This window comes from Macrosteles quadrilineatus, unplaced genomic scaffold, assembly GCF_028750875.1.
Source record: "Macrosteles quadrilineatus isolate MER2022 unplaced genomic scaffold, UCM_ALF_1.0 Scaffold_128__1_contigs__length_305072, whole genome shotgun sequence".
Classification (NCBI taxonomy): Eukaryota; Metazoa; Arthropoda; class Insecta; order Hemiptera; family Cicadellidae; genus Macrosteles; species Macrosteles quadrilineatus.
In genome coordinates, this window is record NW_026542721.1 from 27,419 (window position 1) to 47,699 (window position 20,281).

Sequence of the window (20,281 nt, forward strand, 5' to 3'; positions counted from 1 at the left end):
ACCCATCTGCCGCCTGTCTAGTTATTTACATTTCACACAACCTTAAGGCCGAGCCACGCAGCAACTGCTGATGTTCTTGGCCCTACCCGCTGAAGAAATAGTCAAATAATGTAATTAGAAAGATAATCATTTGTTGTGTTCATAAATACAATAATTTTAATTGTAAAGAACCAATTTATCAATCTGTAAGAATCAATTTATATTTTGCTCTGTAAACCATATTTTTGTTACAGAGAAAACGTGAAATGAGAGAAACTTCAGAAAGGAGCAATAATACTTTTGAAATATTGAAAGAATATGAGAGAGATAATGCACACACTTTTACAATATTAACAAGACAACAACGAACTGTTTAATTTTTAACACAACATGTGATTTTAACAATAATATAAAACAGTGACCATTTACATTTTTTTTAAATATGTGTCTATGTAGAGTACATTTTATAAGCCAATTAAACCAAAGATCATGAAACAAACACTTTTAATTTAGTGAATACTCTGTTTCTGTTAAAGAAATAAACTACAGTTCTGAACTTGTGTGTATTCCGTGTAACTAGTTAGATTATGATGAAACAAGAGTTGGGTCTGTGTCAGGTTTCAAACGTTAAATTCCCTTAATAATTACACTAAGTCTGCTTCGTGGCCCACCTTTTTTCCTATTTTGGGCTTTTGTTTTAGTTTTTGCAGGGCCTCAATTGTGGTGGATAGATTCTTTATCCTCATGTTTCAAATGAGGAAACCGTCAACTATTTCTGGCAATACACATTCTTTAATGTAGAGTGTAGAGCTTTACTAGATTTGGTCGTACTTTCGCTCAGAAGTCCTCATCAATAAGGGCCTTTTCTACCGAAAACAACAAAATATTACCACAACCATTTGGACATGTTTAATAATTGACCTTGAACTTGATGGAAGAAGTCATGACTTAAGTTAGTCAGTCTAAGTTTTCTGCTGACGAGTTCCAAACATGTGGTTTTGTGAGTTGCTGAGTGGTCTTTGATAAACGTATCCTTTATTGTATGTAAGTAAACATTTGACTTCTAACATTCCATCAGTTCAACTAATCCATCTGGGCCAGCCCTTATGAATTGATCAGTTTCGTCCAGTAGTTGTAAAGTTTTCAGTGTGAGAACACTCATCATTTTCATAGTAAAAATATGGATCGCCTATCAATTTATAGGTTATTAGGTTCTTTAGAAAAAGCAGAGTGTGAACACCGCCGATAGCGGTAAATCATCACAGATGTTGCCACTATTGCTGGAAATCACAACGAATGTTGCTGCGATAGCGAGAAATCATCACAGATGCTGCTGTGATTGCTGGAAATGACAACGGATGTTTCTGCGATTGTGAGAAATGACCAGGAATGTTGTTGCTATCACATGAAATCACTACGGATATTGCCGCAACTGTGGGAAATCATCACGGATGTTGCCATCATCGAAAGATATGATCATTGAGGGGCTGCTAACGCAAAACATTATCACAGAATTCGCCAAAGAGTTTTTAATATAATTGGAGGTATGAATAAGAATCACAAAAAAATTTGGCTTGTTGCAGCAAACCTAAGTAATCGTTAAACTAATGTTATTTAAATATAGAATAAGTATGACATTTTAAAGGAGATTTTTCAGTGAAAATATAATCAGGCAAATGGAAATTCAATTAGTCTGTAGGTTTTACACGGTAGGGTTATTTTTTTCTTGACACAATTTCATGTTAGGAGTAAATGGTTAATGTGTGGTAATTGATGATAGGGAACCATGAATGTTGGATATTATCCATCTTCATGTTAATATTAATATATCAAAATAGCAAAACTTTAGTAGTTTGTACCAACATTGTTCCTTTAGGTAACAAATTATTGAGGCCTTTTTTAATCTAAGTTTGAGCACTAAATAGTTGAATATTTTGCAGACTTGGACATTCCAGTGATGATTCAGCCGATGCACATGTTTGACTACCAACACGGGGCTAACCCTGGTCCTCCACCGTTCATCAAGTCCTCCTTCCTGCCTAGAGGCCGAGACTTTAATGACATTGGTAAGCGATCATGTCAGATTCAAGACTTTTGAATTGTGCTTGTTTTAAATATAATTTTAAATTATCTACATTAAAACAAAGTTTAGACATTAATATTCTATCTTACTCATTACTCCTTTGGCTATTCATACCAAAGAAAGTGTTAGTAGTGGGGTTTACTGACATAGTGGAGTGGCAAGGCTAGAGCTATGCTGAGTGGGTTTAAAATAACACATGTACGAGGAAGGTAAAAGTATGTCGAGCCTCAGCAGTAACATTAATAAAATTATAATAAAAAGATGTATTAATTTAATTGTTTAGTTGTTGTAATAACATAAATTTAACAAACATTTCTGTTTTTGTCCCATCGGTGGCGAAGACAATATTTTCTCCCCTATCATTTCCAAATGGCCCAACTCTTGCTTTAGTTTGGGCTTCCGACATAACATTATATATATTATATCATAGATAAAACATACTCCCTTAGTAGATTTCTCATCCTTATGTAACAGTTTAAGACAATTTTATTGTTAGCTCTATATGGTTTATGTAGAGGTCATGTTTTGTTTACAATTTGTTTCCCGTTATTACAGTCATTTAAAACATTGTTTAACCAAATAATACGATCTAATCAAAAAACAATAACTTGTCCCCTAGTTATATAACCAAACACTAAAGCACAAATCAAGAAATTAGCCCTAAAATAATAGAAACAAAATTTCTTTGACACTAGCGCCCAGTGTCACCGAACATGAACTAGACATGACAAAATGTGCTTCAAAATTTACAATGGGATGAGAAGTCTACTTGTGTTGGTTAGTCTATGATTGATTATATATAGTAGTTGTACAATTCCAACAACTATTGTCTCTCTTTAACTATGATTTGTTTTGATTATTTTGGCAGAACGTGACCTGGATAGGGAGAGAGAGAGGAGTGACAGTAGAGGCAGAGGTCACAGCAGGGAGGACAGGTTTCCTGGCAGACAGGACAGACGGGACAGGGATAGGGACCATGACAGAGGCAAGGAGGACAGGTTCAGGGACAGGAGGGATGACAGAGACAGACGAGACGACAGAGACAGACGAGATGACAGGGACAGGCACGACCGAGATAGAGATAGTAAGTAACCTACCTTTTGTCTACATGCATACAATAGAACCTATTACCTTAGACTGTTCGTAGAAGTAGACATCCCATCCTCATTTTAAAGTAGTTGCCAGTTTTAGAACAATAATAAGGGCAATTGAATTGAGCCAAAGACTGAGTGTGTTTATCTTAGGTTACTCATTTCTGTTGCATAGCATATTCAAACTTTAAACCAGGGTATGGGCTGGGATGAAATTTCCTTCAGCAAAATGCTACAAACTCTCACACAACTGTAGCAAAAATATTATTCTTTAAGCATTTAAAAAAAAAATTTCTAGCAATATTATATGTTTGAACATTACATCTTAAATTTTATTCGTAGCAAATTTGCCATAGCCTGCAAAAACAATGTAGCATTTTTAGGTTGTGTATAGCAAAATGCTAAAGATACTATCGCAGCTTAAACCCTGCTTTTAACAAAGCCAAACTTAAAGGCGAGTGTTGCTGTTCTGAATCTCGGAAGGTCTAATCAGACCTTCGGCACACATTTTGCGTTTAGTACTTGTTGCTGAGGGTCTAAACGGGCAGTATGCAGAAGGTCTAACTCCCGGAAGGTCTAAAAGTACAGTCAATGCAGAAAACTTATCCACTGATACTGTTTTACTTTACTGTGATTACTGTTTTTAGACCTTGCGGGATTTAGAACTTGGGCACACAACCTATATTTTGTAAATAAATGTTTATAAAATGAGACTTGCTGAAGGTCTAACCCGGAAGGTCTAAAAATGTGGGCATTCTGTCACCAGAGTTGAAGGCTATACACACAGTCAATAACGCAACAACTCGTAGAGCTGTAATTATTCTCAGTGATAGTTTTAGTAACTCTCACATCTATTGTTTTGCTAGCTCGTTATTACGAGTACAATGGAGGTAGTAAAATAAAAATAATCTCCATTTATATTATATACAAATCGTTCAATGAAACCCCACACTTGCACATAAGAAATAATTGATCGTATGACTGTGTTGAAACACAACTGCTTCTCACTGAGTGGGAATTGATTGCCATTAATGTCATGTAATGTTTGACAAATCTCTTTTGTTTCTACATTTCTTTAGTTTATAAATTAAATTAATGATGGGTGTGAAAAAATAGAGTTTGGTTACTGCCCATTTTTGGATTATAGAATACAATTTTCTTTTACAGATGACAGAAAAGATGACAGAGACAGCAGGGGTCGTAATGACCGTGAACGTAACGATCGGGAACGCAACGATCGAGAACGTAACGACCGTGATCGTAATGACAGAGAACGTAACAACAGAGACAGAGAACGAGAAAGAGAGAGGGAAAAGGACAGAGATAGAAGGAATGATGACAAGTCTAACGACAGCAGGTATGACAAAACCACTAAAGCCTCTACTGTTAATCTATATTAGTACTTAAGATATGTTTTATTAAATGTTAATGCTTGTCTAAACAATAACTTACAGGTGCCTTTGGTAAAATGACCCAATTAAGTTGATAGTTGATTTCCTTTGTTGAATTGGAGTACTTATTGATTTTATGTTCAACAGGAGTAAAGACCAAGGGGACAGGCGAGGGGTCAGGGATAGGTTTGATAACCTAAAGCCTAAAGACGACAGACCATCAAGGTACTGGTAATTTTTAGAGTAATTAAACTAGTCTAAATTATTTACTGTGAAGTTTGGATAGTGGTTGGATTATTTTAGTGGTGTAGTGTAGTTTGGTGTTCTTATTGTTGTGTCAAATTGTTGTGTTCAGTGACAGTTTACAAACTTTCTTCCTAAACTATAAATTTTTGTTTATCATAAAATTTAATCTGAATGGGTCAAGAACGCTAGTTCAATATCTAGTACTATGCATAGGAAAAAACATCAATAACCGATTCGGTAATGAAGTTGGTGATTAAAATTCAGTTGTTTTGACTCTGATATAAATCAGGTCACATTCATGAAGTAAAATTACTCTTTGTTGTAGGAAATGCCATTCTTAGGGTTGGTTGAAATAATTGTTTGTGGTTTTATTATTCAGACCTAATGACAGGAAAGAATGCCTATGATGTTTCAGAATTCAAATTTTGTTTTAATCTTGTCTTAAACGTTTAAACAATTTCTCAAGAGACCTGTCTTTAGCAACTTTATTAGCCATGATTTAAATGTGGATGTATAGATGTAGCTTGGCAAAATTCTCAAATGTGTGATGTCTGGTAGGGAGGAGCCGCCTCCAGCCAGACAACACCCAGCTGTTCTAATAGAAGATATCCTCAACACCCCGGGGAGAGACAAGAGACCCAACAAGATACTAGTCATTCTACGAGGACCACCAGGCTCTGGCAAGAGCTTTGTGGCTAAACTAATCAAGGTTTGTTCACACCTGACTACATTCAACTATTACTTACCAATACAGTCTAACCTTGATATAACGAACCTCGATATAACAAATTCCTTGATATAACAAATTTTTTGTAATCCCCTAGAACTCTCCATAAGACACAATGTATATTTTACCTCTACATAACGAACAAACCATAACAACGACCTTGATTTAACAAATTTTTTGTGATTTCGGCTAAAATATCAATCAATCAATCAATCAAAACATTCTTTATTCATTATAGTTTCACATTACATGAACTTGAATAGAGTCATAAGCTAAATTCAAAATTGCTTACTGCTAATTAAATACATAAAAAGAGTACAAAAATTACTTTACTTGAACTTTTAACAAAACCATGACTTTAAGGATAACAGTATTTGGCATTCAAATTAAGTTAGGCCTAACTGTTTTTTACTAATACTAAAGAATTCTGTTACTGAGTAGCAGGGAGTTCTTAAAAAATATTCCTTTAAGAGCTTCTTGAATTTATTAAATTTTGTTTCTTTTCGGATGTGAGCTGGTATAGACTGGAGAAATTTTAGCCCTATGTAAGATGTCTTTTTAGTGTAAAATTCGAGATTATGCCGAGGTAGGTTAATTTTTAATCTGGTGTTATATACTAATTGTTCTGTTGAGCTGGATGATAGTTGGATCTGTTTTGCATAAATTATTGTTTCATAAATATAAAGACTATAAACTGTTAATATTTGTAATTCACGAAAGATGCTCTTGACTGGCTCTTTCTTTTTAAGATTTTTCATCACCCTGATAGCTTTTTTCTGTTTAATTAGTACTTTATCTAAATTAGTTTTTGTTGTTGCCCCGTATAGAACAATTCCATATGAAATATGTGAATGTATTAATGAGAAATAAACAACTCTTAAAGTGTCTAAACTGCATACTCTGAACATCTGTCGCAGCGCATGGATACCAGAAGATACCTTTTTAACCACATAGTTCACATGGCCCTCCCAAGATAGATGTTTATCGATAATTAGACCAAGAAATTTTGTTTGCTTTACTTGGTTTATTCTTTCTGATTTTATGCAAATGTTTGGTTCAAAATTTTGTCTATGTTGTTTAGTGGAAAATGATATAAAATTGGATTTTTCTGTGTTAATAAGCAGATTTTTTCGGTCAAGGAATTCTTTTATGGATAAAAGACTCTCCTGAGAAAACGTTTCAATCTGTTCAAAATAAGACACCTCAATACAAAAAATTTATCATTGTCAGAACCTCTACATTGCAAATTTAACCTCTGCATAACGAATTGTCTACGTCTTTCCCTCGATATAACAAATCCCCCACCCAATTATTGTTTTGGGAAAATCTGTTTCTTTATCAAATGAAATGGAAAGGTCACGTCATCGCTTGTGCTAACATTCGTCTGCTCCGTTTTACATCTTTGTCTGCTGTCGCTGCGCGCGCTATGTTGCAACTGAGAACTGAACTGATTTCATTCACTGAGGACTGATGACGACGTAATGTTTAGTTTAGTAAGCTGTGATTGGGCGATATGGGATAACTATGGTGAATTGTACAATTTTTGGATAAAGAGAAACCTAAGAAAGAATATAAAAACAAAACCAAAGAGAAAGAATAGCAACATCGTTATTTTAACATTCCTTTTCCGAGTGTTTTTATTATCCTATGATTATACACTTTTATAATGACTTATCTAATAAGTTATTGTTTTCAATACGATTTGTTTCGTTTCAACTAGCAACACCAATGCTATAGTTAATGATTATTATTGACATTCCTCTGTTCTGTTGTGATAAATAAGTACTGTACTGTAAAGTAGCCTACCGGCCTATCGCGAGCAGTAGCTTACTAAACTTTTTACGTTCTTTGTTTTGTTCTTTACACGGTTTATGACTACACAATACACAATAGTGTTTGGCTAGGTTTTAGGAGGGTTAGAACAAGCTGTGATTTTAAACTTACAGTTTTTAACCTGTACCAAGGTCAATGCCATTGTCATGATTGCGCAATATTCAGATCCCTCCCCTTTATTATGCCGGATAATTTAGGTTCTACTGTGCAATGTAAACACTGTACTGTAAAGAATTGTAGCCTTTGCTACTTTAATTGTATTTTAATGAGGTCAAATCCCGACCTATATTGACCGACGCTGGTTCTGAACCTCGACTTAGCGAAATTCCTGCAAACCTAACCTCTATATAACGAACCTCGTTTTAACAAAATCCTTGATATAACGAATATTCAATTCGGTCCCTTCAGATTCGTTATACTGAGGTTGGACTGTATATTTCAACTGATCTGAAATAAGTCAATTGCAATTTAAAATATTAAGGTTTTAGGTTACTTCACCGAGCGGAGGTTTACAAAATAACTCTTAACTACTACTGTATAGTTTAAGATATTTTAATTAATAAAAAACCAAAATAAAGCTCATTTTCTGCTCTTTGAGACTTAATAATTGTTCATTCAATGAAATAGTGGAATTATAAGGTTTTTATTTTCTTTAGAATTTATAATAAAGCTGGGTTTTCCGTTTTCCCTTGCGGAGGTTAACAGAAAAGTGTAACTCCTGAACCGTTTGAGATATTTTGATAAATAAAAAATCAAAAGAAAGTAAAGAAAGCTAATTTTTCTCTCTACATTCCACTTACCGCAACATCAAGTAATATGCAGAGGAAAACTACAATAAAGGTGGTGGGGGGTATATACTTGTACAGTACTTGTAAGTGTACACCCCAAACATCATATTACAAAAAAAATTCTCAAAAACGCAAAATTCATATTTATGACAAAAAAAACACATATACAAAACATTTCAAAGAATAAGCTCAGATAGTTTGATTTGTATAGCACCTACAAACGTTTTTAATCTGTAGTCAAAGTTGTACTATGTGATTTGGGGCGTACACTTACCCCACCTGACCTTATCTATAAGTGTAAAAGAGGATGTTTGTATATATATTTGTTTGTTTGTTTGTTTGGCAGTGATAAACTCAGACACCGCTGAACCGATTGCCACGAAACTTGGTACATACGTGTAGAATGTCATGGAATAGGTTTTATTGTTGATCATTTCATGTTAAGTATTTAATTATTTTAGGGTTAATTGTTATGAAATCAGTTTTGTTTTAAGCGTGATTGATACTCACTTGGTGCATTCTCACTGTTATTTTAGCAAAAAATTAATTGTTTGTTACACGTAAGAAAACATTGACGATGTCTATTGTACTGACCTGCAAAACCAGGAGTTATGCGGGATTTTTTTGAATCGAGAAAAATTGGGAAGTATGCGTGAATTTCATATTTTATAGGGAATTTTCAATTTGCCGTGATAGCGCATGAAGATGACGTTTCCGTGACCGCGGGAGACGATGATGATGCCCAAACTCCTAGTTTAATTTTTATATTAAAATTACTCTTTATTTGTACAATAGTTTAACAGCCGTGATTCTTTAGTGATTTTGTCGTGATTGCCCAGGCCGATGATGGCATTTCCGTGACCGCGGGAGACGACGATGACATTCCCATGACTGCGGGAGATGACGATGACGTTTCCGTGACCGCGGGAGACGATGATGATGTCTAAACGGCTGCGTGATTTGTTAGTGATTTATCCGCAATCGCCAATGACGTCGATGGCGTTTCCGTGACCGTGGGTGACAACGATGACGATTCCGTAACCGCAGGAGACGACAATGGCGTTTCCGTCTGATGATGTCCTTAAAATTATTGCTCGACGTTGATGACCGCGGGAAATTATTAGAATTAAGCTACCATTGCGGAATATGATGATAACTTTTCTGTGATCGCGGGAGATCATTATTATGTTTCTGTTACCGCTGAACAATGTCAGGATTTCGTCACGACAACAGAAGACAGTAGTGATGTTTCCGTTACTGAGGGAGATATTAAGGATTTTTCAGTTATCGCGGAAAACGATGATAGTGCTTCTACGACAGTGGTAGATGATCACGATATAACCTCGAGGTTGGAAAGTTTAGTACAAAAAGTACGACATGAACTACCTGGAATTACTCATGAATTTTTCTGGTTAGCCTGGTGGACACCCTGTTGTAATACTTGACACTTGAAATATATTGAATCTTGAATACTAGTGAAGTAACACACCAACTTTAAACTGCAAGTGCTTTAAATAGCTCAAGAATAGAATTTTTAAGCACTACAGATTTGAATTTTTCGAAGTCGTCCGGTTGAAGAAGGATTTGCCATGTCAGCGTTGCCAGGGGTGCGCCCGATTGTGATGTCGTTCATAGCGTGTAATGGTCACAATCTTCGGGACTGTGCATCCCACGTCTAGACCAGCCTTGCACATTAGATGATCTTTTACATGCGAATGACAAAGCCATATCGGTAGCTAATTTTTGGAAAAGCAAAGTCTGATTTCCGGACATGGAAAGTAAGTATTTGAATTTTGATAACAAATTGTCAGTAAAAAGACCGGTGCTCTCTGCGCTGAGTGACTTGCCCTTTCACTTCTCCTTATATGCACACATGTCTAGGCTAGTAAACTGTGTCAATAGTTTTTAAATTGTCACATATATATATGTTTTTATGTATAAACAATTAAATGGTACTTTATACCCTCCACTTGAGGTACCAGTTATTGAAAGTATTCTTGCCACAGGACATTCTTCTGTGCAATGTTGAGCCAATAACACTTGTTTGCAGGACAAGGAAGTAGAGAATGGAGGCAACGCGCCCAGGATAGTCTCTCTGGATGATTACTTCATGTGTGAAGTAGAGAGAGAAGAGGTGGATCCCGAAACAAAGCGCAAGTTTACAACCAAGGTGAGTTACTCATGTGTTAGATCTTACTAGTTATGTGTCAACTTCAATTTTTATTGATTCTGTCTCAATTTGGGGAATGTTGTTTCTGAGTTTGTTTCTTGGTTTGAAATAGATAAAATTACCATCCACTTATATTTTTGTCTGAGGCACGCTAATCATTTTTCTTTGATTGAATTTTACTGTTAGTGATGGTTTAAATGTTTGATGAATTTTTGCAAGTGGAACTTGAGTTTCAGTAATTGATGGAAAATGTAAGCAATAACAACAATTAAAACTACTCATAATACATTATTATTTTATCCTAAACACTCTGAAAAGCTTTGATGTTTTTTAATGCAAGTCTGTATGGTTGACAGTATAAAAAGTTCTAGCTTAATACTAATCATGAATTTGTTGTGTTGTTCATTTATCGTCATCATAACTTGAATTTGTGATCATCTTCCACGATAGTATAACGAACCATGATGTTCCACAATCCTAGCGAAATTGAGAGCATCTCCCTCCTTGTCTCCCGCAATCAGAGCAAAATTATTTCATGACATTCCGATATTTCCACTAACTCTTGGGTTTTTCTGCTAAAAACCAGCAGTCTACAACACACAACGGACTCAAAAAATCAACCCCACCCTATATCTTACCTATTTGAATCATATAACAAAATTTGCTTAAAGATAAAAGAAATTGGTGACATATCTGTCTAGAAAACGATGGATGGATTTAATCAACCTGTAAAGGAAAAATGTTACTCCTCCAGCCTACCCTCGTTATTGATTGACTTTCTATGGAAGGAGGTATCCATTTTATAATTGACAAAACCAGTTTCTTCATTCATAGAAAGTTAAATAAAAATTATACTCTTATCTTATAGATTGTGCAACTCTCAAAATACTTTTTTATCCTTTAGTTTTTACACACTACAGGGTATGGTTAGTTGATGGAGATATAATAGATTCAATTAACAACCCCTTTAATAGCAGACAAAACTGAGCAAAACACTTAAATTGTAGGCCTAATCAAGAACTGTATATACATTTTACTTAAGCATAATATTTTTTTAATAAAGAAATACACTAATTAAATTGGGTGTACAATGTATTTTTATTTTTTACAATGTTGGAAATCCAATAGAGCTCAGTTTTAACAAATTCTCAACGTAATACAACTTTCGCACAAAGATTGGGAAATCTATTCTATCTATTCTAAAAAAATCCTGAATTTTTAAGTCCTGATCAACTTTACTGTTCATCAGGTAATGGAGTATGAGTATGAACCAGAGATGGAGTCGCACTATCGTCAGTCTCTTATCAAAGCTGTCCGCAAGAACCTGGCCGACGGCTACTTCCCTTTCATAATCCTCGACTGTATCAACAACAAACTGGAGCATTATGAAGAAATCAACACGTTCGCCAAGCAGAAGGGCTTTCAGGTATATGCTAACTGAGGATTAAAAACTCTTGGGTTTTTGTCTTTTTATATAGCTAACTAGCTTTTTATATAACTCACCTGTAAATATGACGCTGTACTACTCTCAACAAATATGTTGATAAAGAATATAGTCTATTGTCTAGTACATATAGTAGAACCTTACTTTACTGAGATCTGAATTAACTGGAAAGGTTAAGAAAGAACAACAATTCTTTTATCTTTCTTGTTGACTCAATTGCATTCTTGTTGTTTACAGGTATTTATCTGTGAGATGGACTCTGATGTAAATGTGTGTAGCAAGAGAAACATACACAAAAGAACAGAAAAGGAGATAGCGGAAATGGTGAAGAATTGGGAGCCAACCCCCACATCTCAGACACTACTGGATGTCAGGAGCTTACTGCAGTCTGCTGCCATTACTGAGGTAACGTTTAGTATTAAGAAGCTAACTCGGTGATAGTCATTGGCGTAGTGTAGTGGTTTTTGCTGAATCTCAAATCTCACATTGAGTTACACTTGCTGTTTACTGTTGGCCCACACTACCATCCCTTCTGTGTTTGTTTCGGATAACATTTTTCTTCATGTCTCATTTTCACATTTAAGGACGCTATTCTCTAGTCCAGAACATTTTCACACATTACTTCAGGCTAGGAAATAATTCATGGTCCTAGGAATCTAATCAATAAGTTGCTTAGATCGTGGGAAATAATCACGAATGCTACTGGGAGATTATCTTAATATTACTCTCAGATTCTGGCATAGAACACAGTAAATAGTAATGAGACTCAATTTCTAAGTAAATCCATATTACAGATTCTTTATTTTGATTCTAGAACAGGATTAAACAGTTGCTTTGGGATTTTGGTTTAATTCAAATTTGAAGATTCCTGGATTTTGTCATCACCTAAACAAAAAAATCATTTATCCAACTGAATTAGAATTTCTTTTTATTTTGTTTCACTGAAGAAATCTTGTCATTAGTATTAGAACATTATCTTTTTTTTATTTGAAAACTTATTAGGTACTTATTTATTTAACTACGCTAGTGCTTTATGTCCTAGTTTTTTTTGTACAAGTATCCCTTTAAAACCTGTTTTATTTTTTTAGTAGGATTCCATATTTTTCCCCAAATAATTTGTTCACTTTCAATAAGTTGTGAAACAAAATCTTTGTGTTCACAGGTTGAGATGGAAGATGCTCCGGCAGAAGAGGAGAAGAATGAGAATACAGACAGTGGAGACAAAGAAGAGTCCAAGGTGGAAGATGTAGAAGAGGTAAGTGGGCCTTTGATTGTCCGAGTGATAGGTTAAGCTCCAGTGTCGGTCGCCGACCGTATTTCCTCAAGTCTAAGACGGAATGCTTTCAGCCCCAAACTACCACAGGTAAGCGACAATAATCAGACAGGTTTAAGTTTTTATTTTTTCCCTACAAATACTTTAAAATAATATATATATCCTATATGATTTTATAAACACATAAAACTAGTTTTGGATTAAATATAATCATCGAAAGTATAATTTTAGTACATTAAAATAAATTGGTTTTTATTAGTTAAATACATTTTTACCTTATGTAAATCCCACAATAACACTTAAGAATACAGTTTCCTTAACTAAAGTTCATGTGTTCATGTGTTAACTAAGATCATGTGTGGATCATGTGTTTGTAGCCTTGACTAAATCCTAAACCCACATAAAATATACATAAAGTTTTAGTGTTCTGAGTACTTTTCCATCAAATCTTTATTTTACTAATCTTATTGGACAGTTCTAGAGAATTATAGGCATACAAATGAGTGTAGCAATGTCATACTCAAGTACAGTATTAGAATAGATTTGTATGCAATATTCTGCATTTATAACGTGTCTTTATTCTTTAAATAATTATGTGAGTACAGTAAATAAACAGACGTCAATTTTTTTCTTGATAATTCACATATTAATTACCTCAGTTAGCCTTTAAAACCCATGCGGAACCTTTTTCTGTATCACATAACAAAATAAATTTTTCATTTTCATTTGATTTTGTTATATGATTTTGCAGTAAAATTTTGACTAAAACTATAAGGAACCAATTTATTTTAACCCTTCATGGTTGTCTTTGATTTTAAAACAATATCGGTGACACACAGAGTTTTTTTGGGGGGGTGTTGAAACATAAGACAAACAATGATTTTTAATCTTATATTAATACAAAAACGTATTTAAACCATGTATAATTAATAAAACTGTACATAAATAACTATTTTTCTAGAAATATTTCAAAAACTCTAAAGATTTATTAATAGTTTAATGGTTTTTAAGGTCAGTGTTATGAAAGAGGGATTTGTGAGCGGGGATTTACAATCATCTAACAGGATGGATGTATTTGAAGAAATTTGCAAAGTAAACTGTAAAAAACTAATTATACAATTTATAAATTCTATGTGATATGTGCAAACAAATTCATCATAAGATAAAAACGAAAAACTGTGACTGGACTTAACCACACTTACAAACCCATACCTGAGTTGCTGAACTTAGGAGAAGGGTGGTTGTAAAAATTGTTTTGATGAAATCCAGGAATGCTGCTTAAGACACACGGAGCCGGACGCAACTGGCGCGCCAACTAAGTAGTTTTCTTTTTGGAAAAATCTTTACACTCTGAGCTTAACTTCACAACTGCCCCCCCCCCCCTCAAATTGGCGTGAATAATTTGTTGTGATTTGACATTGAATATAATTTTTTCAACTGTTTCTACAGAATTAAGGTTCGAACGTGGTTTTATGCGGGTCAGCCAAACACCGTTAGGAAAACTTGTTACATTAAAGCCAGTTTGAGGTTTTGCACCGGTAATTAAACTAATTCCCACACTTGTAATACCCAAATGCTGGAATCTTCTTCAACAAAATTAATTTTGAATCCTCCAATGCCACTAGAAAAATTAAATGTTGTAAGATAAGGAATACTTTGTCAGCCGCACGTTAATTAAAAATCGTCTTTTAGTATCTGAGTAGATAGCGACTTAAAATTATTGTATATGTGGTGATTTTCTTATGGTTAAATTGTTAATGCTGTATATAGTATGTAGAAACTAAAATAAAGATCCTAGTTTTCTAAATGTTTCTGCGTCTTTTGACCTGAAAATTAAAATATTACTCACTATCTATCAAATAAGTGACCCCTATTAATTACCTCCTAAGTTAATTTGTTTCTTTATCCATCGGTCAGTGATTATTTTCTCTACTGACGATTATTTCCTTGCCCATGTTAAATGGTTAGTTACTTGGATTAGCATAATTAGTAGCCCCATCGTTGATCTGTTGAGAAAATTGCTATGTATTGAACATATATTTCAGTGGTTGTGTGACTGTAAGTTACATTTATTTATACATATAATAGGGAAGGTTTTAGCAAATTGTTATATAGCACATAAGCTATTTAATAACAGACTGATTGTGTTGACTGATCATTCGCTGCATGATCTGACATATTTTTGTAACTGCATTGCTGAAATATAAATTTTTAGTGTGAAGTTTTATCGATAATTCTTTAATACTTTTCAATGATATGGCGACCATACAAAGTAGGTATTTTAAGCCAAGTATGAATGGAGATGAGTGTAGGATGAGTGGCGCGATCTTGTAGTCTTGTTAGTGACTAAGGCCGACATTCCTTAGACACAGCTGTTAATTAATAACAGATGACTGCTATTATGGACTCGGCTGCTCTGGTATTGATGTGGTTTTGTTTCATTGTAATATGATTGGGGGTCTTCACTTGCTAATTTTTTCAATAGCTTTGCAGAAGCACCTAACCTATCCTTTCTCCCTGTTCACCCCCGAACCCACTGAAGTTTTTTTATTTCACTGCTAATTTCTCGCAAAGTACCTTGACAGAACTACGCTATGACATTTTCACAGTATGGATATTAACACAAAAACAAATCATCAAACTGCACTAGCCATTAAAACTCGCTATGTGTGAATATAGATTAAATTTTGCTGGCAAGTAGGAGCTGCGACTAATAATAACGGCGACTAAGTCACGGCGAGTTGGATGCCATGTGTGAACTAGCCTTTTAGTTAATTAGGTTTAGGAGTTTTTTTTCATAAATAAGTCAATCAGCTTGCTGAGATTAGTCATTTGTTAATTTTTGAAACTCTTAGCTGTGGCTCTGAATTACCTGATTTACAATCATTGAATCAGCATAGGCTATTGTGACCTGTTTCAGTTCCCTTGATTTTATTCAGCGTCAACTGTGTCGCCAGATAAAATTCAATGTCAGATGTTTTTCCCTAACTGTGAAATGGCATCCTCATCGGCTAAACCCGGAATGTATGTCCAGTGTTAATGTAAAGGAGAAGGTCATCAGCAATTTAAAATGCAGGAATGCCTTCTGCTCAATGAGCTTCTAGTTCTTTCTACTAATAGTTTGGGCTAACTGGAGATGCCATTTCACTGTATGGTCAAATCATCCGGCAGTGATTTTGATTTGACGATGGTTGACACCAGTAAATTTTTATTTCACTAAATAGAGTGGTGTCTATACATCAGTTTTGTATGGTTCTGTATGAGTTGTATTAAGTTAAACATAATGATGTATAAGATCTAGAATTTACTTATCCGTCCGTCAACCTTTTAAATGATTTCATCGAGTGCAATCACCTTAGTTTATAGTTAATATGTTTTGTAACTCAGATACAAAACCTCGGTAACCACCGAACTTGGTGTTATGAATATATTCTTATATATTATGGCGATTTTAAGCAGTTGGATTGTTGAGTTTTCAATGTTGTTTTTGAAGAAGTGGAGCATTTGGGAGCTTGATGAAGCACAAGTCTTAGACCTGGGTAAATACGGTTTGTATCTTACTGTCTTATTTGTAGTCAATGTTGAATGAAAGTTAATATTTGTTTTATAATAAGTGTTTGTAGTATTATAGTTGTTTACGTTAAAGTGATTTTATATTTGTGACAACTGTTTCAGCTGAAGTGGTCGCTGCACTGCATTTTTTGTTTGTTTGTTTTTTTCTGTGAAGGGACAAGTAATCAAAAGTTTCTGTGATATCTTATAAATGTTTATCCCTAACTAACAGTCAAGTAATTTAAAAAATATAATTTCAAAAAAACAGTTTTGCATCAAGGGTTTGAAATTATAACAACATAACATACAGTTCAGCAAAACATTTTTACAAAATTAAATTTCCACAATTTCATAAAGTGTTTTCCTGGGTGCAGTAAAACCCCGCTGATCCAACCTCGGCTAGCATTATACTACCCTCTAAATCCACTACTCTCTTAATCCGACCGTGCCATCCCCTATTGGAGATAATGTTATTGCGATAACATTTATGACTAGTCTCCTACAATAGCGGCAAACATTTTGTTTAAATTCCCGGCCATGACGGAAACATCATTGTCGTTTTCTGTGATCACAGAAACGTTTACCTTCGTTCGTCATCCTCTGTGGTCTCAGGGACATTATCATTGTCTTCAACGATTGTGTGTGATCAATAAATATCAGTTAAACAATTCATTTGGCCATTTAATATGCTCCTCGGATAATCAGACTTTTTCACTTTTCCGACCATGGTTCCCGTTCCTTAGGTGACGGATTAGCGGGGTTGTATTGGATAACATTTTTTGTATTATTTCTGATAAAAGGTGTTTTTGAGTTTTATGTAGTCAATATCAATTTCAGTCCCAGGAAATTACCCAAACAAAATTAAGTAAAAAAATTCAAGCTTGTTAAGCTACTTAAAAAAAAATTATTATTTTCTGATAAGCTTTTGTTTTAACTTCATTGAAAGTAAACATACTTTACTTTTTTAACTGTAACAATAAAACTATTTTTGAAATCCTTATTAGGGCCTACCTACAGGATTAAAAAACCTAAGTGATAACTGATAATACTAATTTCTGTATATGTATTACTGTTGTATTGTTTTGAGAGTGTAACATTTGAAAAGTGTTGGCACTATCGCCACTTCTTTGTTTAGCCCTGACTAACTGTTGTTTCACATCTCAAGGACCGAGAACACATGCTCTATTTCCAGCAAATATATTACCCAGTTACATATTATAAACGGATCTGTTTAACATTGTACTCATTCACTGCTGGTGATTTATTTCTGTTTGTAATCATCTGGTCGCAAACACATTCGGTATGCTAATTTTAACATCTGTAATTTAGTCTTTTGTGCTGATTTGTCTGTTAGCTCTGTTTCTCATTTGAATTCCCAAGAAAATTTCACAATTCCTCACTCATGTTTTCTATTTGTTAAGCATTTGAACTGGTTTACTATTGCGCGTGTGTCGTCATAATCAGTTTCAGGTTTTCGACACTCTTGTTAGTAAATTTTGTTTATGAATTCATGAATAAGTATAATATTTGTTAGATGCAGTATAACCTTAAAAGTATAGCTCAAAATGGGTGTGAAAAAAAATAAGAACATGTGACACAAAATTAAGACCGGGCACCCTACAACTTGGATTCCATTTTCAATTCAAGTAAATTCCCTTCCCTCTAATTTTACTAAACTTAATTTATTTTTTCTCTTATGCTACTCTTTGTTTGCCCTTTTAAAGTTCATCATTGTAATAATTGTTTCGCAAGTCGTCCATTGTGAGTACAATTTAGGCCCCATTAGGTTCAATTTTTACCATAAACATGCCAGTGTGTTCACAACAGGTTATTGCCGAATACCTTAAGAGCAAATGGGACAACGTAGAATCATCTGGGGAAAAGCTAGGTGAGTAAATTTTGTTTATTTTAATTTAGTTACTTGTTTAGTATACATAGTGAGTACCTTGGTTATTAACTCATATTGTTATTTCAGGTGATTAAAGAATTCTAAAACAACCTGGTATAATGCTTGTAAAATAAATGTTACACTTTATTTTTTAATTGTTGATAACAATTTTAAAGTTATTTGCAGTGTTGTGGTTTTTGTTTCTAAATTGCCATGGTTTGAATCTTAATGGTTTTGCGTTAACAAAACGAGTAACAATTTATAATAAAAATATCACAAAAAAAGGTTAAGTAATTTTATTCTTATTTTAAAATGACCCTAATATGAGACATTATTTACATAATAAAATCTATAAATCCCAAATTAAATCTCAACAATTAAGTCCAAGGACGACCAATACTTTTAGAGAAATCAAAACTCATCTCCCTCCTGTAACAACACATAAAACATGAAAACCAACAACTCATAAACTTGATATTTTGATGGTCTTGGGAACAACAATAGTATACTACTTTAACTACTTGCTATCATAAAAGTATTCAATTTTTTTAATGGTTTTACTCATTAGCTTGCTATATTATGCTTACCTTTCTTTTAAGTTTGATTTTTTATCACTCAACATTATACCATTCAATTTCTCAAAGCTTTGTAGCAGGTTGTATTTGGAAATAGCAATTACATCTGGTTGTGTTTGAATTTGGTGAAGGCCTTTACGAAACATTTGCGATGGAGATCGCAAAGTTTATCATTAGTGTTTGCCTTACTCAATGCTACCAGATGTAAAGTAACTGTACAGCATGTGATGATCAGTTTTTAAGGAATGGCCACTTATGTTGCAGATCGGCTAGACGGGCTTGTGAAGGCAAGGAAAGGCAACACAATCAAGGAGTGGTTGGAGCTCTCTGAAGATGATCTCTCGGAATATCGCCTCTCTAGGCCTAATGTGTCAGGGAAGAAGAGAGTAAGTTTTTTTTTCATACGTCACTTTGAGCGAAAAATTGAATCTATGTTTCAAGTTTCTTATTCTTATTCTGTGTACAAAATTGAGCAACCGTGGAGCTTTACTAGTTTTATAATGTACAAATTTAATGTTTCAGCCACATTTCAGTGGAAGTAAAATAAGCATTAGTTTCATTATTGCTAGATTATTTCTTCACAAGTTTTACACATGATAATTGTCTGTGTGGTTATAGTGCTCACCTTCAAATCTGAAGGTTGTTGGTTTGATTCCAAACAAGATCATTTCTGGACGCACATACCATTTTTTCATTGGGCTATTAATTAATGATGCTATCAAACAAAAGGTCGACATTATATAGTAACAAAACCGGGATTTGGACCTTCCCATTAAAAATGCTGAAAAAAATGCCATCATAAAAACACAATTCACAAATAATCAATTATTTAATTTGTTTTTTTAATACAACGACAAAAATTTATTATTGTTTGGGCTTAGGATTTCTGTTTCATACCTAAAGTAGTTTAAATATGTGTATAAAGTTACCGGTTTTATATATAAATTTGTTTAAATACTCGTACAAAGTTATCCTCGGTTGCTGTGATGGCTACTAGTTTTTCTTCATAATGAAAGGCCTACAAGTAGTAAACAATAATTCATCTCATTTGAAGGTAGTTAGTGAAGTTGAATAAACAAGGACACACATATCATACACAGACACACTTATGAAGAATAAATATATTATGACATACAATTTTGAACATTGGCTCAAGTGATAACGAAATTTAATACGATGTGACACTTTTTCCTAGTCACATAACTCTAACTTGTGTCAAAGTTGTGTGAGTCTAAAATATA

The 20,281-nt window shown here is 34.0% G+C and overlaps 1 protein-coding gene across 7 annotated transcripts in view; it reads left to right on the forward strand.

Annotated features, from left to right (window-relative positions):
• LOC128982140 (YLP motif-containing protein 1-like) overlaps positions 1-20,281 on the forward strand; it is a 97,917-nt gene that overhangs the window by 26,133 nt on the left and 51,503 nt on the right. For 5 of the 7 annotated variants that reach the window (XM_054401193.1, XM_054401188.1, XM_054401191.1 and 2 more), the window contains 9 exons: positions 1,920-2,045; positions 2,931-3,146; positions 4,321-4,510; positions 4,692-4,769; positions 5,349-5,499; positions 10,189-10,308; positions 11,558-11,734; positions 11,990-12,157; positions 12,915-13,007. In XM_054401193.1, the coding sequence (XP_054257168.1) occupies positions 1,920-2,045; positions 2,931-3,146; positions 4,321-4,510; positions 4,692-4,769; positions 5,349-5,499; positions 10,189-10,308; positions 11,558-11,734; positions 11,990-12,157; positions 12,915-13,007 (1,319 nt within the window). Of the gene's footprint in view, positions 1-1,919; positions 2,046-2,930; positions 3,147-4,320; positions 4,511-4,691; positions 4,770-5,348; positions 5,500-10,188; positions 10,309-11,557; positions 11,735-11,989; positions 12,158-12,914; positions 13,008-18,404; positions 18,466-19,304; positions 19,427-20,281 lie in introns of those variants that run through there. The other 2 variants (XM_054401189.1, XM_054401194.1) reach the window with 2 other exon arrangements.